This window comes from Antennarius striatus, chromosome 23 (assembly GCF_040054535.1).
Source record: "Antennarius striatus isolate MH-2024 chromosome 23, ASM4005453v1, whole genome shotgun sequence".
Taxonomy (NCBI): Eukaryota; Metazoa; Chordata; class Actinopteri; order Lophiiformes; family Antennariidae; genus Antennarius; species Antennarius striatus.
The window spans coordinates 13,395,136-13,420,000 of NC_090798.1; the positions used below are offsets into that span (position 1 = coordinate 13,395,136).

A 24,865-nucleotide genomic window follows, 5' to 3' on the forward strand; every position below is an offset into this window, starting at 1 on the left:
TCACGTGATGCTGCATCACAGAGTTATTTATGGTAACCTGGCAGTGTGTTATTTCTGACAGGGACAGGACATGTGTCTCGTGATCGCTCTGTGTTGGAGACATTTGTGCGCCGGGAATAGAGCAGTCACATGATGGAGGTCAGAGGAGGAAGAGGACACGTAGACGTGGACACTGGGGGTCACACTGATCACATGTTTTTAAACCTGCAGCCATTCACTTTCCATTTAGTCATGTAATGTCTGCCTGAGTCCTCTAGAGGGCGCCGTCCAACAAACTAGAATGAAGAAGCTGAGATCAGATCAGTTAAAATGTGAAGAGATCATGATAGAATGATAGTAATTTAATGTACTTATAGCACTTTTTCATGATCAATACAGTCATAGGAAGCAGGTGAGAGAACCGACTACAGCAGCGGTCCTCAAGCTGTTTGCACCGCGGACCAGTTTAACATCAGATAAAATTTTCCAGGACTGGCCTGTTAGTATAAATACAACTAAATAAAATGACAGACAAAATGATGTCAATAAATTAGTTTGTGTAGGAGCTTTCAGAAAAACACCTGATAAACCTTTTGAATATGTGATGATTAAAATGCTACAAAATAGTTACATAAATAAGAAGTAAGAGCTGACTTTAAAAAAGGAAAAAATAATTTTACATTAATTCGATGTTGCTGACTTCATTTCTCAGGATTTGATGCAAAAGAGTCAGGAAAAACAACAGAAAACTGTTACAGCAATGCTGTGTTGCTTTCTTCAGCCGTAGTGGGACAAACGGAGCCGTTCCTGGAATGAAGACGGTGTTTCTCTGAACGTCAGCCTCTTGTTTAATGACGCTCCTGATTTGATCTGTGGGCGTTTGGTTTGGATCAAGTGCAAACAAAGATGTGTGTGAGAGGCTGGAGAGTCAGAACAAACACTAAAAATCTGACAGAGGACTGAGAATGCCGTGAAGGGCGTGGCTGATGAGGGGCGTGGCTGATGAGGGGCGTGGCTGCAGGTGAGGCAGGTGCAGTGAAGGAAGTGATTGCTGGAGGGACCGGATCTGGAATGACAGGACACACTAGTGACAAGAAAACAGGAACTACTAGACCAGAGGTGTGACAGTAGTGACTCCGACCGGCCCTGAAGACGAACCCCCTGACTGCCTTCATACCCCCTGCCTGGATCACCCCTGAGGAACCAGACCAAACCCCCCCCACGGTGAGATCAGGAAGTGTATTATTATGAACAGTGACTCAAAGTAAGACAGATGTAGGACAGTCTGACATGTTTGTGCTGATCTGAATAGATGTGGAAAGGAGCTCCTGTTTCTATCTTGCTGATATTCAGTCTGACCAATGAGCTCTCAGCTGACCGACCGTCTGCCCCCGCCCGTCTTTGTCGTCTCCACATCAGCCCTACCCCGGCTCCCCTCGTCTCCGGTGGTGTTTTCCTCACCAGTGTTTCCCTTTGCGCCGTTGCCGTGACAACAGACAGACACCTATGCGAGGGTTTCCTTGGTGACGGGACGGATGAGGGTTCTCCACCCCTCTGGTCTGAAAGCACAGCCCCAACTGAACCTGATGGAGATGATATGAAAGCGTTTCTCTCCAGGTCCAGCTGGTATGAAGGTGTGTCTGGTACTGGTCATACTGGGAGCTTCTAGAGCTCTCTCTCTAGATAGATGATGGTCTGTTCAGCCATTGGTTGAAGGAACGTTTGTTAATAAATACAGCATGTTGTTCTAGTTCTGCTTTCTGCTGCTGGAAGGATCAATATGAACCAAAATCATGAAACCTGATGGACCGTCCATTACGGCGCTCTGACAGACGACACGGTTCATCGCCTTCTATAACGGCTCAGGCACGTTTCCTCCTAAACCAGCGCTCTAACACTAAAACCTGAGACCCCAGTCCCTCCATGAAAGGATCTGATGTAAACCCAGTGAGCCCTGATCGAGTCCATGAAGCAGGAACTACCTCTTCCACCTCCAACAGAAAACAGGTGCCGTTCTGCTCACACAACAGATCCCTGAGGGGTGATAATCAGACCAGAGGGATTTGGACAGGCAGGCAGCACCTTGAGGGAACGCCAGGTGTGTCCCTCTTCCTCTCCTCTTCACACCTATCGACTCCCTCACCTTTCTGTTTTATTCTCTTTCTGTTCTTCCTTATCTGATTTCAGGCCTCTTTGACTGAAAATCAGCAGCCATCGTCCAAAACATCTCCATGGTTGCTATGGTTATATACTTAGATGCAATTACTACAATAACGTCATTTGCTATAGTAACCCTATTTGCAGGAATCCAGGTGGAGGAGCACGTCCAGCACAGACACAGCAGTCAGAGAGAAAGATATCCATTTGAATCTTATCCAAAAGTGTAGTTTTCCATCGTTTTAGGGTAATTAAAATCCTCTAATTCTGAGGAATGTACCGGACGTTGCTCAAATCCGAGTACAGGTAGTCCCCAACTTACAAACACAACTGGTTCTGAGAGGTTGTTTGTAAGCTGAATTGTTCATAAGTTGTTATTTGTTAAATGAACCTGTGAGGGAGACGAGTGTTGGAGGTCAGCGTGTGGAACGGTGCTGCTCGGAGTGTGTTGTGTCAGGGAAACCACTCGGATGTGGAGCTCGGTTTAAAGAACTTTTCTCCCTAGTCTCAGAGGAGAGGCTCCGCCCACCTCGAGTCTGGACCTGCTGGAGGTTTCTGCCTGTTAAAAGCAGGTTTTTTTTCACCCACTGTCTCCTGTCTGCTCATGGGGACTGTTAGGCGTCTGTAGCGTCGGTCTGGACTCAGGATATGAACTCTGGTTTCATTTGTAGTTCATCAGTAACTAATTATTTGCATCCCTCTCAATCAGAACTTTAAAAAATGAATTCCAAGTAATTACGTCATGATTATCGTTCCCACGCCTGTCATGTTCTCTGGAATTGATCGATTGATGTCTGGTCCGACCTTAAATCACCCCTTAGACTCAGGGGCTGGATTGGATGGAACGTCAGCATGATCGCGATCAATCCCTCATTACAGATTTTTAAAACTGCTGTCCTGTGCAGGTCATCAGTAGATAGCAGCGTCGTCACATGTTGTTCAGCTGCCCTATGTATACAACTAATGTGTTTTAGTATTTCAGTATTCTGGCATTGCTGAGTTGAGGTTCAATGCAGAGATGTCCTAAAGAAATGTGCTATGTGTTAAAGTCCAGCTATATGTCCACAAACCCCAGTGTTACCATAGAAACCAACACTTAGCAGCCTTAACATGCTATTAATCATAGTAAGATAACTATAGTAAGTTTGACTAATAAAAATGCTACATTTAGTGAACTTCTTCATTTTTACATGAGGGATGCAGACACATGGTTGATTAGCAGAATTTAATTTAATACATGGTGAAGGATGTAAATGTTAGTGCTAACACTGACGAGACAAATGGTAAACTAATGATTTATTGCTTTGTTGAAATTCCTGGTGGAACAAATCTGGGAAAAACTGCTTTAACTTGAAGCATCTAAAAGATTTCAGTGTTTTGTTTAAATGTTGTGAGAAAGAAAATCACACGCCTTCTTTGTAGCTAAACCACTTTCCAAAAGCATGTTTAAAAAAAATCCATATATTTTATATATATAAATACAGTATATATTTTATGTAAATTTTTCAAAGCAGGAATGGGAAACAAGAAGATCTCACAATATTTAAACGTCTCCCGGAGCACCGTGAGGGCAATAATATCAACATGGAGGGGGCATAAAACCACTACCAAGACCTGGCCGTCCCTCTGAACTTTCTGCCCAAACAAGGAGGAAACTAAGCAGAGAAGGAACCAAGAGGTCCATGATCACGCTGGATGACCTGCAGACATACACAGCTGAGGTGGGACAACCTGTCCAGAAGACACCTGTCAGTCGTACTCTGCATACATCTGGTCTCTATGGAGGAGGGGCAGGAGAAAGTCTTTCCTGAAAGAAAACCATAAAAAGGCCCGTTAGTAGTTCTGAAGAAGCCCCATGGAGACACAGGTGACATGAGGAACAAGGTGCTCTGGTCAGATGAGACCAGATGGAACTTTTGGGCTGAATGAGAAACGTTCCGTTTGGCTTAAGAGTCACACTGCACATCACCCTGGAAACACCATCCCCACTGTCAAACATGGTGGGGGCAGCATCATGATCTGGGGGTTTTTTCTTCAGCAGGAACTGGGGAGATTGTTAGAGTTGGGGCGGAGGTTCACCTTCCAGCAGGACAACGATCCTAAACATGAAGCCAGATCTACAATGGAACGGTTTAAGACTGACCTTCTAGAGGTGTTAGCATGACCACAGTCCAGACCTCAGTCCACTGGAGCATCTGAGGAAAGATCTGAACACTGCTCTGCAGAAACGATCTCCATCAAACCTTAAGGAACTGGAGCTGTTTGGTACGGAGGAGGGGGCAAAGATTTCTGTCTAAAGATGTGTAGAACTTATAGGAACACATTGTGGCTGTGATCGCAGCAGAAGGAGGTTGTACAGAGTATTAACTCAAAGGGGGGGCAGTACTTTAACACGTCCTACTTTTCAGTTTTTTATCTGTAAACACAATATCAAATGTGGAATACATTTGGTTCCACTTCACGATTGTGTCTCACATGTTGTTGATTCTTAAAAAAATATTTTCAGTTTGTTAACTTTAAGTTTGAAGCCTGAACTGTGAGAAAATGTCAAAAGATTCTTGGGGGGGGGGCAATACTTTTGCAAGGCACTATGTATATATATATATATATATAATATATATATATATATATATATATATATATATAGGGAGTAATTAGCTGACAAAATGGTAACTACCACCCTGTAGAAACTGGGATTCCACTGAGGAGACCAGTTCTGTCCAACAGCAGCTCAGGTCCGTGGGTGGAACAGGACCTCCAGAAGGACCCCCTTCAGTCTCCATGTGGAGACCTGTGGAGGTCCGAGCTGCCCCTTAACACCCTATAGCCTGCCTCCATGTGACCTCTCCCGTTCCCCTCGTCCCTCTCCCCTTCATAAAATATGCAGAGAGCCTGGCGTTGGTCCAGATGCCCCCCCCCCATCTGCACCAAGCGGGCTGGCAGCTGACGGGACACGTGGCTCATTGAGGGACACAAAGGGCAGTTGGGGCTTTAAAATACAGAGGAGGGCCCTTTGATGATGTCTGCCCCCCGATAAGGAGGCCTGTGTGTCGGCCTGCAGAGGTTCACCCCACCCTGATGCTGTCAGGTTAGAAGAACCTTCTTCACTCCTCATCTTCAGCTGGAATCAGTGTGTTAGAATGGAACAAACATTATCCATTAAATTAAGATGGGTCTGATGAAATAACCCAACGTCATTGGTGCTGTTCAGGGAGGCGGGGGTCAGAGGGTAGCAGACACTGGTGGTGGTGGTGGCTGATGACTCTGCTGATGACTGATTACTTGGATGGTTAGCTATGTCCTGTAGATTTGGTTGTTAATCCTGGTCCGTGTCAAACAGATTATCAGCCCCCTCCATGGTCTGGGGCCCCGGTCCCCCACTTGTCCTTACAGTTATCCACACTTGTGTGTAATCCTGGTCTGTCCAGCAAGTGTTGTTGAAGAATATTTACTAAAATACAATCACTTCAAATCACGATAGAATTTTAATATCGTTTTCCTTGTTTTTTGTTCTCATTCTTGTTATTCCTGTTTTCTCTTGCATTAATCCTGATGTTCTACCAGTGGTGTTCTGTGCTGCTCCCTCCCACACACATCAGTACAGTTTGGACTGCAGCTCCGGCTGAGCTGACAGACGCTCCACAATGGAGTCGCACAAAGTCACGTCTCACTGCCAAACGCTGATAAATCACTGCAGTGGGATGACTTTATACACGTCTGTGTGTGTGTGTTGTGTGTGTGTGTGTGTGTGTGTGTGTGTGTGTGTGTGTGTGTGTGTGTGTGTGTGTGTGTGTGTGTGTGACACAGAGACAGAGTGTAGGCGATAGATGGGTGGCATTCAGTGTCTCAGTGGAATGTGGGAGTTCCTTCTGTTTTGATGTGTTTATGTGTAACAGTGTTTTCTTCTGAATGGAAGTATTGTCAGGCCAGGTCAGTGTGTGTGTGTGTGTGTGTGTGTGTGTGTGTGTGTGTGTGTGTGTGTGTGTGTGTGTGTGTGTGTGTGTGTGTGTGTGTGTGTGTGTGTGTGTGTGTGTGTGTTGTGTCAAACACCATGAAAAGCCCTTTTCTTCTTTTGGTCTTAAAGTGAAGAATCTGAGTTTTCTCTGTTTTAATTTAATAGGAGGACCACAGAGAATTGTCTTGTTGTGACTTTAGTACACATTTCCCATGATCAAACACACACACACACACATACACACACACACACACACACACTGATGTATAGACCAACAGCCTCTGGAGTCAGACTGAATCCATGGACGGGGGCTGACACGATCTCCACCACACAACCTTTCAACAATTGGTCCAGTGGTCCACATGGAGGAGACAGGAGGGAGATCCAGAATGGAACCCAGCCCAGAAAGGACCAGACTAAAGTCTGGTGATTAGTAAAGTGACATGGGTGAAGTCAGACTCTTACATCATCAACCATGTCCTCTGGATTGTACCGCATGACGACTCCAAAGTTAACGAGTAATGTGAAAATGACCAGGATGAAGTTCTCTCTGGAGTCTTTTTAGTCTCCATTGAAGGTTTTTCCATGACTTGTTATGGAGCCACCATGAAGTCCTTTCAGAACACACTGTTGGAACCCCTTGTAGGACTCTCACGTGGACCAGTATGCAAAGGAAATTCTGTATTGAAGGACATTTAATCTCTGCCTGCTATATTCAGAGATAATGATCAATCGACTAAATTTACATTCTGCGCCGGTAAGACACAAAGATGGTCGGGGACAAAATCCAGGAACCCTTCATCAATAAGTCAAGCCTAGATTCTGGTCTGTGACTGAGGCTTCAGAAGACCTTAAGGATGGAAGAAGAGCCTGCATTTAATTTAACACAACAGTCAGCATGTTCTGGATCAACATAAAAACATACATTGCACATTTATTGCCTAGAAAACACAGTCTGTGACACTACATGTTTCTAATTTGCTGTTTCTAATTAATCGTATATAACCATAAGGTACTGAGGACACTGACACGTCTGTACTCATTAAGGCGTGGGTAGAATCAGCTGACTGCAGTAGATAGACAGTTTCAGCTGGTGGTTCTACTGTATCAGCCCCCACCACGTCGAAATGAAGGCTGTTTGTTACCTGATGACATGGACAAGGGAAAAGAATGGAGTCAAACACAAAGAGATCCTGTCAGTGGTAGTAAACGTAGACGCGCTGCGTGTTGTTGGTGTGCGTCTTGGAGCGACTCGTCTTGTTGTGCTGGCAGACCTCAGCCGGGGGGGAGTGTAATTGCTGACTGTGTCTCATTAGAAAATAATTGCGTTACTTGCACAAACATATTGCTGTTGTTAAATTTTAATGACTGTTTCGAAGCAGAGTTAGCAATAAAAACCTATTAGACCTTTCTGCTGCTGTGTCCTTATTCAACATTCAGGGTATTGTGTGTGCGTTAACATAGTGTTTAGATATAGATACATGAATATATATTTCTACCAACACAACACAACCAACAGAAAGGGATTCTCTGAACCTGATGTCTCTCTGGTGCCCATGAGCCAGAATAACGCCTCCTTCATGGGCGTGGAGCTGTGAAGCAGGGACCATAGGTCAGCTGTAGTGCTTCTTACAAGAATGTGGTGACATCACCATCCAATCAAGTTCTTTCATGAATGAAGTGTTCATTGTTTTTGTTGATGTTGGGGTTTTTTTGGGGTTTTTTTTTTTTTTGCTCAGGGTGATTGGAGCTAATGAATCTAAACCTTTGGGCTCAGTCTTCCATCTCTCTGCCTAGTGATGCGCAGCACACGGTTAATATCTGCCCTTTCCTGTCTGCGTCCATGTGGTGTAGGTTGCAAGTAAGGTTGTGCCCATCTGTGTACTTGTCTGTGTACTTAAGGGTGTGTCTTAAAGTAAGGTAAGATCAGGGGCTTGGGTAGTTCATAGCTACCCTAAGGAACCTGTAAATGGTACATTATCCAGGGACGTAATGGGAGAGCTGTATTGTTGCCGACTCTTTGTGAGGATGTCATTGGTTGACCTTGTGGTCACCCTGTCTAATGCAGCAGGAGGTCACTGTCTATGTGATGGGACCTTTAAGGTTACTTGTAATGGTTACTACTGGAGGTATCTCACCAGTCTGGTATGGATGACAGTTCAGCCACAGACACACCACAGACTGCAGGCTTCTAGGAGGATGTAAATGTAAAGCCTGTTGCCTTTAAATGTAAATGATGGTTTTGGGATGTGACGGCCAGTTTGAGGAGACTGTGGACATATTCCAGTCTGGTTAGGCCTAATTTGATCTGCTTTGTTCTGGCTAGGAGACTTGATTTGATGTGAGTGGACATGACCCCCCAGCATGCACACGCTTTCCTGTTGTCCTCCTCTGCTTTGTTTCTTTTTCTTCCTCTGCTCATGTTTTCATCCATCCCTCCACTCAGGTGAACCCTCTGACATCAGCAGGCCTGAAGCTGGAGACGTAGACTCATACTTACATTTGCACAATAACATCTTATTCACACCTGAAACTACATAACTTTGAAAGGCACACAGTACAGCTGTGGGTAACATTATATGGAGCTACATGAAAGTTCACTAAAACCATTATGTGTCATTATAACAAGAAAGAATCCGCCTTAGAAAGGTAGACAGCAGACCTGCCAGTTAAGACTCACTTGTTATGCATTCATGTGTGAAAATCAATTTGTTTCCGAGGTTCGACTTTTACGATCAATACAACCACAAGAGAGCATTGACGAATCAGATGGTTTGACAAGAAATACGGTGATGGTAGACGAGGTCCTGATAATGTACTGAATGAATACAGAGACAAAATCAGAAGTAATAATGTACTCTTCCATGGTGTGAAGTCGACCCAAACACGTTCAGTGGTATTGCTCCAGAGAGGGGCTCTGAAAAAAATTCATACGTATGTGAAATAAAAATCCATCTGTATCCATAAACTCATATGTCTTTAAGTTAGGGCAGTAATGGGCCTTCACTGATCTGCTACTAGTCACCAAGGTATAAATCTTGATCTTCTGGAAGTGGTTGAGCTCCTCAGGCAGTCAGTCTGATGTCAGGCGTACATTTCTACCACTGCTGTGTTGGGGGGTCACTTGGGCTGCGGTTTGGGATTCATGTCTGAACGGAAAGAGTTGGAACCTTTTCAAATGTTGCCTGGAGCTACTTTCAAAGGTCTCTGACATTGATGGGGATTATCCTCTTGGTACCATGAATGTCAACAGAAAACCCAATGACACTGTAGAATATGTTGAGTTTTTTTATACAGGATAGTAACATTACTGGTTTTTAAATCTGGTGTATAACAGGGACATTTTGGGTTGGAGGTCGTATTGAGTGTCTGACATAGAAAGAGTCATCCTTATGGATAACATGAAGAAGCTGTTTCTGACCGGATGCTCTTCATCAGTCAGAATCCTCTTAGGACCACAGAGAAGGAGGTGGAGGTGTCATTTAGTTCTACTGCTGGCACCAGAGTGTAGATCAATTTGTTTTCACCTTGATATCCTGTGGACTTTCACCAATGTGGCTGGAAAGAGACACCAGTTCGAGAAAATGTTAACTACCCTTCACATTCACATTCAAATACCAACATTTCAGACATTTTCACTCTAGATAGCTTAAATAAAACTAAATTAATGAAAAAAATACAATTCTTTGCCTCACTTTTACACCTGAAATGAAATATTTAAGTCATTAATTTCTTATTTCTCAAAGCAGTTTTTTTTATTTTATTTTACGAGGCAGACTGACCTGATCCCAGTTTTGTCATCTTTTGTATCTTTTACTCTTTGTAAAATTTCTCTCATTTTTATTTTAATGTCCTTTTATTTTTTTAATTCACATATTGGAAAGTGATACCCCAGATTTGCCGCGAATAAAGTGTGGTATTTTTAAATCACTGGTGAAGTAAGGATGGAATAATCATGTGCTTCTGGTTGTCATACATGTTTTCCAGCTTCAATCTGTGAACAGGAGCTCATAGCCGGGGGCCGTCATTAATATACAAACAATCAATGGTTTCAAAGAACCTCATAAAGCTGCCCGTGTGTCGTATTAGGGAGGTGTGTGTGTGTGTGTGTGTGTGTGTGGGGGGGGTTACACATGGATTTAAAACCTGGCTGCACACAGACAACAAAGCCTGACACAGCGGTGTGTGTCTGTGTGTAATCCTTGCTGGCTGGTTGAGTGTGGACCGACTCACGGAGGGGAATCAACGGATTCCTTTTTCACGTCGGGGCAGCCAATGGTGGAACACGAGGCTCTGGTCCTGAAGCTGCTGTGGATGTCGTTGGTTCTAGGCCGTGTTGGTTGGCGGCTCCTTAATGATGTTTGTTCTGTGCGGCGCGTCGACAACAATGAGATGGATCATTTCTGTCTCGTGTCAAACAGAAAAATGTCACCTCAGTTTTTGTTCATGTGTTTTAACAAACTGAACTTTGTGATCGGTCGTTCTTATAAGAAGTCAAGAATTGACACTGACCTCAAGGTCATGTGATTTTGTGACTGCATTGACCCTTTAAACCAAAATAAGTAGCTCATCACATTTTCGTACTTTGTCACAGTTAACAGTGACAAAGTACGATACGTCGATTAGACTAATATTAATCCAGAGAGGCGCTAGAACGTTGGTAAAATGAGAAGTGTCACATAAAGTAAGCATGGTGGCCCAGAAAGGGAAGAGAAGAACAACACCCATCTGGAAGCAGATACTAGTCTGGATCTGTACCACACTGTTCACACTCGGACACACCAACACCAATGGGATGTGTGATTTTCACCAGTGATTTTCCTGGACAGAAATCAAGTGAAAATATTCCAGGTCCTTTGTGTATGTGTGGTGTTTTTCTGATGTGTACTAACGCTGAACCCTCCAGGCTGCCTCTCGTTGGGTTCCTTAGCAGCTCATCCTTGGGGACCATTGTCTTGATGTTTTCTTGGATTGTCGATGTTTCATCCTGGGACCTGGGCTGTTCCCTGACCCTCACCAGCCCTCGTGTCCCTCTTCCCAGTCTCTGGAGGCTGGTCTTGGTGAGGAACTCCCTAGTCGTGGTATCTGAGACTTCCTTTACTCCTTTTACCGTCTTGCGATCCCAGTGGGGTGTCTGTTGACTGGTGGGGCGTACTGGTTGACGACTCAGACCTTGTCCTTACCATTCAGCTGACTCCCAAGGACCCGCCTTACCCTATGGAGGTATTGGGCTGTGGTTGACGTCCTTGTGATGGTGGGACTGACTACAACCCCACACTGACCGGGTATCTTTTCACCTGGGGTGATTGTGGTTTTGTTCCCACATTCTCTGTGTAGATAGGATCTCTATGGGATTGCTTGTATAGTAGCATAGGATATATATATACACCCCCCCCCAACGCAAGCTCCCACACGTATCTGTGAGCACTTCCTCTATATGTCTGTGTGTGTGTGTGTGTGTGTGTGTGTGCATGCGTTGTCATGTGACTATTTTGGTTTCCAGCACGGTTTCCAGATAAACAGTGGTGGCAGCTGCTGCCATGGCAACACCATTGTGTGCCCTCCTCCCGTCCCCTCCCTCTTCTCTCCTCCCCCCTTCTCGACCACTCCCCCCCCGTTTCCACCCGCCTGCTGGGGGCTGTTCTCGCCACAGAGCGAGGACCAGAGAGGAGAGAGGTCGGCTCAGTCTGGCTCTGGAGGGGCAAAGAGAACAGGCAGGAGGGTAAGCAGCGGATGAGGAGGGGTATCCTGCGGGGAGACCAGGTCGTTTCGGGGGGAGGATGAGTGAGGATAGCCACTCCCACTACAAGCTGGACCCCAGCGATCGCCTCAATGGGCTGGGACAGAGGAGAAAGAGACCCAAGAAGGTAAATGAATGGATGGAGACACACATGGTACTGGGGGGGGGGGGGGCGCTGACCTGACCCCCACCACCAGGACGAGCTGCATATGGAGTGTTTGACATGTTTAAAAGATAAATCCAGACTTTCTCTATCATCCTCTGCATCCGCACCCCTGGGAGCCCCCCCCAGTGGGAGCTCTCCATCCTCTCCTTCCCTTGTGCTGTCTGGTGTCTGTCCTCCATCCCCTGCTCCTCTCCCTCGCCTCGCTGTGTTGTTGTTGTTGTGAACACCTCTGGTGGTGAGTAGTGGGAGGGGGCTCCTCACGCTGACAGGGTGGGTCTCTGCTCCTCTTTGTGTGCCGTCGTCCTGGACGGCGTTGGGCTCTCGGGGGGGTTTTGTTCTCCTCCCAGCTTCATTACAGCAGATCTTTGGAGCATCCATGACGGATCACTTCCTCTCATTGTCTCATATCCTCGTCCTCCATCACACACACCCTTCTTTTCTGGTGTCAGCTGTTTTCATGACGATGGAGTGAGCTGTCACTGAGCGGAACACAACGCATGTTTAGGATTATAATATTGGTACATTATTGATCCTCTACTTTATTTAGCGCTGCATCTCTCAGTAATTATCTGCTTGAAGCCCCTCCCCAAAAAAATGTCCTTGAAACCCAAACGCTCGTCTTCAAACAGCTTTTATTAAAAAAAAAATATTCAACATCATTTCACGGTTGAAAGAAGTTAATTCTAAACGTATCGTATCTTATGATCATATAAACATGTTATCTTGTTTACTACAATGAACACGTTGTTGTTATGGGAGGAAAATATCAATGTATTTTTTAACTACAACAAATATAAATATTCAAGTAGTATTTCTGTATTAAAATGTAAACTGTACAAATTATTTTTTATTACATATTGTGTTGATTTCTGCAGTTGCTTCATCTCTGACTAAAAAACAAATCCATATAAGGTCATTTAAAATGTTCTTTGTTTTGCTCTTGTGATAGAAATGTTCCTGTAAACCTCGTGTAGTTGTGACTATTTCACATCAGATTCCCATCAGCAGTGGTTGTTGTTTACTCTTGATGGTTAACAATCAGTCGTCTGATTGGCTGCCCCCCCCCACCGGACGTCATCCACTTAAAGCCTGGCATTTGGCGGGCGCTGCCCCCCCCACTATACCCTTACCATAATGAACGCCAAACATCCCATAATAGACAAACACATGACTAATGATCACCTACCCCCTAACAAAACGTTGTCCCAATTAGCACATAGCCACGCCCCCGTCGGTGGATCGGACTGCTTTGATTGGCTGAGAGCCTTGAGGGGGAGGAAGAAACAAGTCTGGAAGAAACCCTCAAGATGTGTAAATGTTCAATAATGTAGAGACTAATACGTAAAACATTAGCGTCCAGATCTCGTCTCCATGGCGATCATTTGATGCTAACAGCTGGAAGATTAAATGTTAAAGTTGCTGTTGCAGTGAGATCATTTTACCACTTCTGATTGGATCTAAAGGAAATAGTTCACATCTCCACCAGGAGCTAGCATCAGCTAGCGCTTCACATCACTATTTAACCTTCTGAGCTAAAATGGGCAGAAAATGATCCTGAGATATTTGTGCACATCTTTCAGACAATAATTCTGGAATTGAAGAGAAATGTATTAAATATAATTTTAATGCTTATGAAATATGTTTTTTTAACTGAATTATAACCCCAGGTTTTTCTTGCTTTGTGCTCTGGTGAAATGTGGAATACTAAAATTCTTTGCATTATAGGATTTGTGAGTTTCTGGGTGTGGCATCGGAGGAAATTGGCCACCATGGAAACATGTTGTTCCCTTGAAGGACCATCTGATTTATTCCTCCTTTTTTAAATTGATTGTGAGGGTTTGTTCTTGTTCGCCTTTATGTGTGACATGAAGCGTCCCGTTGTGAGGAATGAATAACTAAACGAATGCAGGGTAGCGTCTGCTGCCTACGCATGAACACGTGATGTGTTATACTACGTACAGAATAAGAAAAATACATTTACCCCAAAGAACCTCAGACCATCCATCCATTAGATAATAGATAGAATGGTTAAGGTTGTTATTACAGACATTTATACATTGGCAAACTGAAGTTCTATTTTTAGATTCCTAGTTTGCTCAGGCATCCCTTGAAAACATAAAAGTATTATGGGATAGTGCTACACAAGCCTGTTGCTATCAGCTTGTGATAAATCTGACCTGATTCACAGGACAGAAAGAAGAAGGCAAAGATAAAAAGAACTGCATGCAAAGAAAATTGTATGTTTAATGTCCAGAACGGCATGAGAATCCATTCAGAGTCAGCTTTATTGGAAATTACCTTTCTCTCAAACCCTATAAACATAAAGCTAAGAACAAAAAAAATGTATATACTATCAAAGATGAGAGGAAAGAACAGAACGACAGCAGCCCTACTCTACATAGTGCACAAAGGAGGCACTGAATACTGTAATGACACAACAGCACACATGTTACAACAATCTGCTCACATGTTGATTTACATCTACATTAAACAGGTTCAGCAGATTCTTATTTTAACATGTTTGTGTACTAAAGCACCTTTTGCACCTGAATGACAGCCGTCTTTCATTTCTACCCTCTGCTATGAGTCTGCATCCTTTAAGGTCAACTATCTGTTCTGACCACGTCGTCATGTTCTGACCATAATCACCATGGTAACCTGGTCACCAGCTGATGCAATCCAGTTTTTACAATTGACAGATTTGAACTTTGAAAATAAACTTGTGATTAAATGTGATTTAATATTTCACATTTAAATACATGAAACCATCAGACGTTAAGTTGATTCATTCTGGAGTTTTAGTTTAAAGACCCTCCTGCTGTCCAGTGGCTCAGATTTAAACGCTTTAGTGCATTGATGTATAGCAGAGGCTGTCAGGCTGCACCTTGGCTTCACGTCGGCAGCAGAACGGGGGGGGGGGGGCGTCAAGCGGGTGTCAGCAGTTCTGAACCCACACCAGTAAACTGGTGGTGCAAGCAGAGGCAACGCATTTGGCAGCAGGGGGGGCATTTAGAATCGATGGATGAATTATTGATGTGCCCCTCCCCCATGAGTGCAAACACACACACACTCACACGCGTGCACACACACACACACACACACACACACACACACACACACACACACACACACACACACACACACACACACACACACACACACACTTCCTGTTTGATAGAAAGCTTTATTTTAATTCTCTGAGTTCTAGACTCTCATTAACGCTCTGAGCACTAATCGTTCTCTCCCTCGGTGATCCCGACCGGTTGGGGTCACACTTCTGATGCTCCATGACAACCGCTGCTCGTTCATGACGAAACTGTGCTGATGATCAAAAAAAAAGCCGGTTTCATTTTCCAGTGAATGCAGGAAGGTTTGGTACGGAGATCTTACCTCACCATGACTTGGCGTCTCATCCGGAGTGTACCCCACCTCTCGCCCATAGCCAGCTGGGATAGGCTCCAGCTTATCTGAGATCCACAAGACGGATAAGTGGCTGTTGATTGGACAATGGATGGGTGTATGGGCGTGTCCACGTGTCAGCAGTATTAGAATAAACAAGGAAACACTCTCACGGCAAATCAGGAAGACAGTTGTTCATTTTGATGCAATTAGTACTTTAAACAAATCCTCTTTTTTTTGACCATTTGAATGTGTCCTTAAAATGATCTGTACTGAACAATGGTTAGAAATATTATAGCAGTGGATTAAAAAACAGGGACATGTAAAATGAAATAACATTTGAAATTAAATAAACTTGCAAGAGATGATTGAAAAATTTTGAAATTGGATGTTAAAAAAGAATCAGGTCTGAATAATGATGTAAAAACATCTTTTTACTCGTAGAGTAGATACTTTCTCTGAATGTAATCCAGTAGATCACAGTCTCCTCTGGTGATTATGGTTTTTGGGGATTTAATTTGAGATAAACATCCACATAATGAAAAAATAACTTTAAACATGTGATAATAAAATGTGCTTTAGATGGACAACATTCAGCCCTGATATGGAGGCTTGTGGACCCGTCTATAATAGCTCGTGACTCATCTCCGATCGGTTAGCTGACTAAAGCCAATTTCCATTTCCGTCTCCGTCTACATGGTCCACCGTCCACCCACCAGGACAACACCTTTAAATCCCCAACACTTCACAAACACAAGTACAACTGCTACACTGATAATAGGAAACCAGTGTCAGACACTCCGACACACTCCACCGATCAACTACAACACATCCTGAGAGGCGCTGGACGTTAAGTTAAGACCTGGTTAAAAATACTCCACTGGTCCTCCAGGGGGAACTGCTGAACTTAACTTGTTTAACTTTACTCTGAAGTTCTATTTTTGTCAAAGTACCCAGACCCACACTTCATTCATCCCTCAAGGTCGCGTTTTGAGAGAGATTAGTGTTCATGGTTAAAGGAAACCAGTTCTTAGTATTGATAAGTAGTGCCACCAGCTGAACACATTGTGAGTCAGATGATTTTTATAGCCGCACACAGCCTGAAATCTTAAGGGCTCATGCTACTTCTGTGAAAATCATTATTCACGACCACAAAGTCATCATGAAAGTGTAAACTGAGTCATTCTCAGCATTTCAGTGAGTCCCTTGTCTTCACTTTAGGGCCACCTTATGTCAGATTTATGGAAACTATACAAAGCAAAATCAATTTGTCCACCTTCAACTAAAGATTCCTGGGTCTGGTTTTAAACCTCATGTGCTCCATCTGTCCTCATTCATTCATCTTCAGACACACGACCCTTCAGGCTGAATGCTATGCAGGGTGTAGAGACATCCCTCCTTTAACCTACCTGGGTTGGATCTGACATTCCAAATGATTCTACCCAAGGTGCATTGCCAGAGGTGACATCATTCAATGAAAACTCCTACTTTGATTGTGTACAGTTTAAGTAGAACATAAAGGTGGACACCCTGGACAGTAATTTGCTTCATGGACATAGACAGAACCACTTCACTTTTAAAACTAGATGATAATAATGAGGAGTGGAGACAGAGAATGTCTCGTCCTGCAATCGACTGCCGTGACACAATTACTGGGTTACTTCTCTGCTGTCTGCTTGGATTTGTCTGGAAATAACTCTAACGAGTAGAGAGGAAGTATCCAGCGAGCCCCCGTGATCTGAGACTGTTCACCCGCTGACTCGTCTCCAGAAAGGACTGAAGAACCAGCCTTAAAATCTACATTACAGCCATACAGTTATGCATTTAGTAATGCTTTATGTACCGTATGGCCAGTGTACGTTCAGACTGCAGACATCAAATCTTGCAGCTTGGCAAATTTAATGCTGACGCAAATGGGTGCAGGCAGAATTAGGATTAAGTTATAGTCAGGATTGAGATTAAACATGCTGTGGGTGTGTGTGAGTGTGTGTTTGACCCTTCCTTTCAAAACCACTATTTTTTTAAGAAAACAACAGTACAGATGGCCGATGAATGACACTTTTATGTCACCATAGCGACCAAGAGCCTTGGCGCCAAAAAGAACAGGCTTAGTGGAAAACATCTGAGGTGACATCTCAGCTCATTGCAGCATATTCTCCACATCCAGACCTGTGAGGCGATAATTGAGTTTCATTTTTGGAACAATAATTATAACAACACCAACATGTTTGTCGGCTTTTGTGAAAGTAACGCTAGCCAGGACTCTTGCACCTCCTTTTCCTAGTTGCCTCCTCAGGGATGGGGTCTGGTCTGGGTGAGGGTCGTTGGGTAGAGATCGGATGAGCAACACTTGAGCAGCTGATCATCAGATATTCAGATGGACAGCTCCTACCTTTGGGGGGGTTGGTCAGATGAGGTGTAGGGGTCTCATGAGTGGACGGTCTGGTAACTCGTCTAGTTCAGTCGCCCAATGGGATGAGTTCCCTGATCAAACCACTGATCTGCTGAACATCAGGCTTGAATGAGGTGAAGCAGGGGTCTACCTCGTCACCAGTGGGTGGACGGGGCTGATATATCGATCAGAGGGGGTATCCATTAGTGACATGTGGCAACTCTGGGGTGTCGGGTCAAACCACAAGTCTGGTTCTCTGTTTCAGATAGAAAAAGTCATTATGGTGAGTTTAAGAGTTTTGGCCCTCGGTGTGAGGCCACAGGAGCAGAGATGTGGGGTTTTCCTTTCCACACAGTTCCCAGGAGACACTTGTCTTTCATTCCTCCACTCATTGTGAACTTGACTTAACCCTTTATTGCCCGATTGGACCCCTTGAAAATGGAACAAAAGCAATACTGAACAATTAGTGCCAAGTACCAGGTAGCTACTTAACTTTGACCTTTAATATTCCCGTGCATATTTAATATATCTACACATATGTGACCGTTACAACTATTTTTGTTACTGTTATTGATATTAACATCACCTCTTCAGGCAGCATCACAGTGAGTTCTGTTGGGTTTGAGAATTGAAAACACCCCACCACACATATTTTCACTTACTGCTTGAAATGTGATATTTAATAAAACTCCCACCTCTGCTGCTGTGATGGAGCAACATATTACTCAGAGAGCCACAGAATACAAACATTCTGGTGGAATATTGCTCCATTGTGCTAAATTATCCTCCGTCAGCCTCAAACAGTAGTGAACAGAACCGGACATGATTACAGACGACTCCTAGATTTGATTACTGAGCATTCAAGCACACAAAGCAGCCCAGTAACACTACACCCAGGTTATTTCTTTGTTTTTTTGTGTCACAGATTCAAGATTAGGGCAACTAAACACTCGAGCGTTGCGTTTTTGGTGGATCCAGCTGTGGTGGACGTAATTTAATCCCGATGGGAAAGGGCTTGCCAAGTTTGGCTATCTTTATCCATCGGTCAACGTCGACAAAAGAAGGTTAAAATGGTAAACTGAGATGAGGACGTTAATCCTCAGGCTTCTCTTTCTAAGAAAACAGTTTTGTTCTTCTTAAACAGTTAAAGAACTCGTCCGTGTAATAACTCCTTTAAGTGGTCGAGTCAGATCAATAAGATCCTTCAAACTGATTCTCTACGACTGAATTGCTTGAAGAAAGTTGATCCTCCGTTGGTTTGGTCATCGAAAACAAAGTAGTAGAGCGTGAACATCAGATAAGAAGCATCCCACAGGTTAATTACTTCATCTGCTTGTGATGAAAACCATTTCTCAAGGCCTTGAAAGTCTTTGGAAAATTGTTTCCATCATCAAACTTCTGAGTTTAGAAACTGAGAAGTGGATGGATTCAACATCAGTGAGACCGCATCTCGTTCTTTACCGCGTGTTGGCAGATGGATACATCAGTGAGACCGCATCTCGTTCTTTACCGCGTGTTGGCAGATGGATACATCAGTGAGACCGGATCTCGTTCTACTGTATTACATGATCTCGTACTCGATTAAAGCACTTTTATTGTTTAAAGTGTTGAATATTAAAATGTTATTTACTTAAATTTAAGGTACCAGGTGCAGGTACGTAGACTCACGTTTGAGGTGGTGTTATTATATAAAATGTGAGGGTAGTAATTTGGACAACAGTAGTAGTGCTACCTACAGGTACTGAATACTGGCCCATTTCAGAGACTGTCTTGAGGGACTTTGTGGATTTAACATGGATTATAGTGTCTGTGTTTCACTTCCACTTGCTCCCACTCTAATTGGCCTGCCTTCGATTCTCTGATGACACACTGCTCCACGCTGACAGCGCTGATGCTGAATGTGGTATACTAATGCAGAGAAAGATGATTTAGCTTCTCCTCCAGTCAGCATGAGGCTGAACTGAGGAGCTATTGACCCACGGCTAATCTCTGTTATTGGTGTGTTTTCCACTTAGTTCGACCATTTGTCAGCCTCGGTGGAGGATTTATGCACAAATTGATGGAAAACAACACCAAATTCAAACTGTGACGTGATCCTCTTAGCTTTATATTTTATCCTCTGGCCCACACTGGGTCCTCTGGGTGTCGCCGCGAGGACCTAAATACAGAAAGAAAAACAAAGCAATTAGAAAGCAAAGGTTACCAGGTTACCAGGTTACCACAGAGTGTTCATGTCGCTCTGGGTCTTAACCCAAAGGGAAGATCACCAGTGTTGGCCCTGATCTGACTTGATTAAAAACCGTATTGTCTAACCTCTGCCTTCCAAAGAGGAGACAGGTGTGTGCCTTTAATAATCTTGTCATACAAATACACAGCCAACACCGCGGAAACTACAGATAATATTAGACCAACAGTATTAACTCTTCTCTACCCAGTGAGATGTGATTTCTTCATGTCAGACAATGTTAACATGAATTATTCTCCCTTTCTAAATGCCCTTAAGATGAAAGATTAAATAAACTTTATTAATCCCCAAAGAGAAATTATTTGTCTTATCTGACAAATTCATTTTCATGGTCTTGATAGAAAGAAAATCATGTGAGATTGAAGGCATGAATTATGCGGAGGGACATGAAGTCATAAAGTCCTGTTCTACATCTCTCTATTATTCATCTTTCGCTCTAAATCTCCTCTCAGATCTCTTATTTAGGGAATTACTGGATGAACTCCAACAGTTCTTTGAGTTTCCTGTGCAGATGGATGCTAGTGCTGAGAGCTCAGGGTCGTGTCCGTCTGCAGGAGAGGTGTCCAGATGCTAAGAACAGGCGTTTAATAGAAAGCATTATTCTAATGCCTAGAATTTCAGTCTTTACCTATTCCTCTTAATGTGTAATTGTGCCTCAAGCCTGAAGGCTATGAAGGATCCTGTCCTCAAACGTTCTCTGCAATTAGTGATAAGTTGAAAATGTAGAAACAGAGGGATCAATGACTAGTGGGAGTTCGTTATTTTTAAAGCCTCTAGTGTTTTTTTCTCACCTATGAAAACACCAGTTTCATGACTTGCTGTTCAGAGAAGTTTTGTTTTTTCTATTCATTATGTTATCAGACCTACTGGTAAGACAGGCCGACAGCAGCTAACATTGACTATCACAGCTAGCGTTGAGCATCATTGGGATTTTGGTTTCTTGCCACAAGCACATCAAACTCTGCCAACATGACATCAGGGAGGTGATCATCTTTATTTGCCTCCATTTTTGTCGGGACCACCCACTGATTCAGGACGCTGACATATTGGACCACAGACTGTCTCTGGTCCAATATGTCAGCGTATTGGACCAGCAATACCCTAACCCTAACCCTAACCCGAACACCTCTGTGCACTTCCTTGTCAATCACCCCATGTATATATTTGTTTTAGTTTGTTGAGACTCAACTTGATAAACCATTTCTGCACTGATTATTTTCAAGTTCAAATTAGCAAATTCAAACTGCACATAAGGTAAAATATGTAGAATGTTTTAAAATTCATGTAAAGGGTTGTGTCTCTGTCCCTCTGTTCCCTCCTGGCTCAGAGCCTGTTGTTAACCACAGGCAGTGAAAAGCTATTCCCCATTGGTTCAGGCCATAACGCACTTCCCCACTCATTGAAAGGGATGAGCACCTCTATTAGAGCCCTGAGGTCCACCACAAGGCCTACCCTGTGATCAGTCATGGGCACAGAGGTGTTACGATGTGTAGCTGAGGGAAGCACTGGGGCAACCTGGATTGATGGGGTTCTTTGGTATCACTGTTGTCAGGGAAGTTGTTGATGAAGTTTCCATAGTATCATAAATCAGGAGACACAAGACGTACACAATCACTAAAAATAAAAATACGTTTTCTGAGTTACCATTTCAAAAAACTGAATATTAGCATCTGACTGTCAGAAGGTGTGACGGACCTGGACGCTCATCTTTAAACTGAATGTTTTTCTTTATTAATTCCATTTTTTATCCATTTTCATCAGCCTGAACACATTATAACTTTTAATCCTAAGAAGGAATGTCCATCTTGCCCCCACCAGTGGTGGTTGTACCGGTTTGGAGTCCTGCTAATGGGTCTTCTGTTACATACCAGAGTGTCGGGGTGACATGGGGTGAAATTCATAGGAAGCACTTGGCCTCGGAAGAATGAAAGGACATTTTCAAATGACAAGGCCCGTTGTATGCTGGAGACATGACAGCTCACGGAGTGGAAACACGGAAAGACCACGCTATTCATGGGAACAGAACATGGCCTTGTTACGCAAGACCGTCCAGCGTCGCTCATGTTCTCTCAGGCTTCACTTCTCAGAAGTGACTCAGAGGAAAGAAGGTCGTGTTGTCATCTGGAGATCTTGGAGATCTTTGTTAACGCTTCGGTCAAGTGGAGCGATGGATGAGGATTTAATCAAACATAACGGACGGGTCAGAGGATAAGAGCTCTGGCGTTCTCTCCTGCACACAGGGGTGATGGCTCAGACTGGGTCAGTTAGAGGCAGCGCTTCATTCCACATTAACGGTCTGATTTATAGTCTAAGCTGGCCTCTTCAGTGCTCTTTCATTAGTGCATGTTACAGTCAATGACTTTTCAGAATCTACATTTACTTACTGTGGAACAACATTTACCACAAAGAACGTCCTTGCTCTTGAGTTACACGACTTATTTGTGCACATTTACTGTAAACCTTCTGAATTAGCGACACTTTTTGCATTTCTATTTATCGACATTCTAGTTTTCCCAGACAGAGAGTCCCTTAGAAGCAGTTCCTGCGTTGTATTTCTCAACAAGGGGAACTTCAGGCTTTGTGGGGGATGAAATAAAATATTCTGATATGGGTGATGTCATTGATTTAAACTAAAATTAGTAATAGAAAAACAAAACCTCACCCTTTTCTCTCCCCCAGGGACAACTTTTACATTAAATATAATTCAGATCAGTCAAAAACATCTTGATTTATTAAAACAAACAAATGCCTCCTCTTCCAGTGAATGAAACGGAGCATAAAAATTAATTTAAATCAATTTATGATTATGAAATAAGGATCATAAATGCAGGTTTTGTTTTTTAATTTAAATTAATGCCGTGTTAATATTCCATCAATGTCTTCATTGAGTCCAGTCACCCAGGTTCAGAGTAAACATCGTTACTCCAGATGCTTCCACGTATTTAAACAGATTTATTAAAGCAGCTCTACTGTTACAATATATTGGTCACCAATTTTTCTGTACAACTTAAAACACATTTTTCTCACTAAAGACTATAAAAATCTGAAAAACCAAACTGCAGGTATCAGAGGTGCTGTCGCGTCTAGACCCATTTTCTTTTTAAGTACCAGATATTTTTTAATACAACTTCTGATCATTGGCGTTAAGAGTCTTTTGATCCAGAATGTCTTCTCCTCCAACATGTTAGTCCTGTAGCCTGTTTATGATTCAAATACACCTCCATGGGTCACTTTCTATCTCATGCAGCTGGAGCGTCTATTTGCATTTTATGACTCGTCTCTACACAGTCTACTCTCTGGGACGGTTGGTTATTGAATTTACTCATAAATCAGAGTTAATCTGAAGGAGCTGGTGCAGCGGTCCCTTCCTAATGGAGGCGCTGTTGTAATCCAGGTGGTGGTTCCAGAAGGAACCTCTGGGTTTCTTGTCCACTGCATTTCTTTGGAGTCACCTTCAACCTGCCGTCCAATCAAACCCGCTCTGACTCCATCACGGACCAATCGCAGGAGAGACTGACTGACAGGATCCTCAGCCAATCAGAGGGTGGAGAGGTAGAAAATGTGTGTGTGTTTAAATTGCTGTGTATCCAGTGTGTGTTTTCATGATGAACCTGTGTGTGTTCAGCAGCCCCACCCCCACTCCAGGGTGAGGCTGTGGTGAATAATGTCACCCCCCCTTGGCCTCCATCCATTATTCAATACCCGATGGAGGTGTGTGTGTGTGTGTGTGTGTGTGTGTGTGTGTGTGTGTGTGTGTGTGTGTGTGTGTGTGTGTGTGTGTGTGTGTGTGTGTGTGTGTGTGTGTGTGTGTGTGTGTGTGTGTGTGTGTGTGTGTGTAGGGGGCTGATCATCTTCCTTCTTTGGAGATTTCTGTTTTCATTTTCAACAGTGAAACGGTTTCGACATCATTCTGTGACTTTTCTGTGATTATTCTGTTTCCTGATTTTATGACGTCATATCTGATAGTAAATACTGTACTTAAAGCCCCGCTCCTGTAGCTGCGGCGCCCCCTGGTGACAGAGACGTCTTAGTGCAATAATCCTATATAAAGAGGAATTAATAGAGGAATAGGGACACTAGGATTATCTCGTTAATGAAAATCTAAATGAAACTATTAAGACGACTTTTCAATAGTTAATAAGTTAAAATGGTAATTAAAATAAAACATTACAGAAATTATACATATTATAGTGGATGTTTTTTAATTTAATTTATTTCATCCTACACCAACAAAGTAGAAGTAGTGCAGTCTGACGTTACTTTTGTCATATGTTTGCTTTCATTTCTGTCGTCACAAGAAATGGAGGTGAATTTGTCCCAGATGAGGGTTTTCTAGGCATGAAAACTTCAATATTTCTTCCTGAAATCTTACACAGAAGAAGCGTGTTTGACATTTAACTTTGTTCCAGACAGAATCACAATTAACTTCTTTTGTGTGGAGGATCCTGTATATTTCATGCTTCTTCCTTGTTGGAGCTTTACAGCCCATAATGTGAGAAATGGACGAAGCTGCCTGATGCCCAGTCATCCAGGGGGCAATTGTTACTCGTGCCACACTATCTGTAGGTAACCCCAATGGTGTGTGCACCAATGTGTGTTTTCTTTTCACACAAGAACTTATGGATGATTTCCTGTGAAGAATTAGTGAATAATTTCTTGCTAAGATAAATTGTGAGTCTTCATCTCCTCTCAGAGGTGAAGCTGAGTAGATCTCTGGTGTTTCTGGAGGGTGACCTGTCCTGTTTCATGAGATGGATTCATCTCTGAGTCTTGTTAAGCCTGAATCTACTTTGAACAGCAGCGAAGGAACAAAAAGGTTATTGATTATGTGA

At 43.3% G+C, this 24,865-nt stretch overlaps 1 protein-coding gene across 2 annotated transcripts in view; it reads left to right on the top strand.

The window, feature by feature from the left end:
- The window catches only part of ank2b (ankyrin 2b, neuronal), a 115,970-nt gene that overhangs the window by 16,296 nt on the left and 74,809 nt on the right, over nt 1-24,865 (top strand). The window contains exon 1 of one of the 2 annotated variants that reach the window (XM_068307907.1): nt 11,760-11,958. The exons of the other annotated variant lie outside the window; for it this stretch is intronic. Coding sequence (XP_068164008.1) covers nt 11,872-11,958 — 87 coding nt within the window. The 5' untranslated portion in view covers nt 11,760-11,871. Of the gene's footprint in view, nt 1-11,759; nt 11,959-24,865 lie in introns of those variants that run through there. 2 annotated transcript variants of the gene reach the window in all.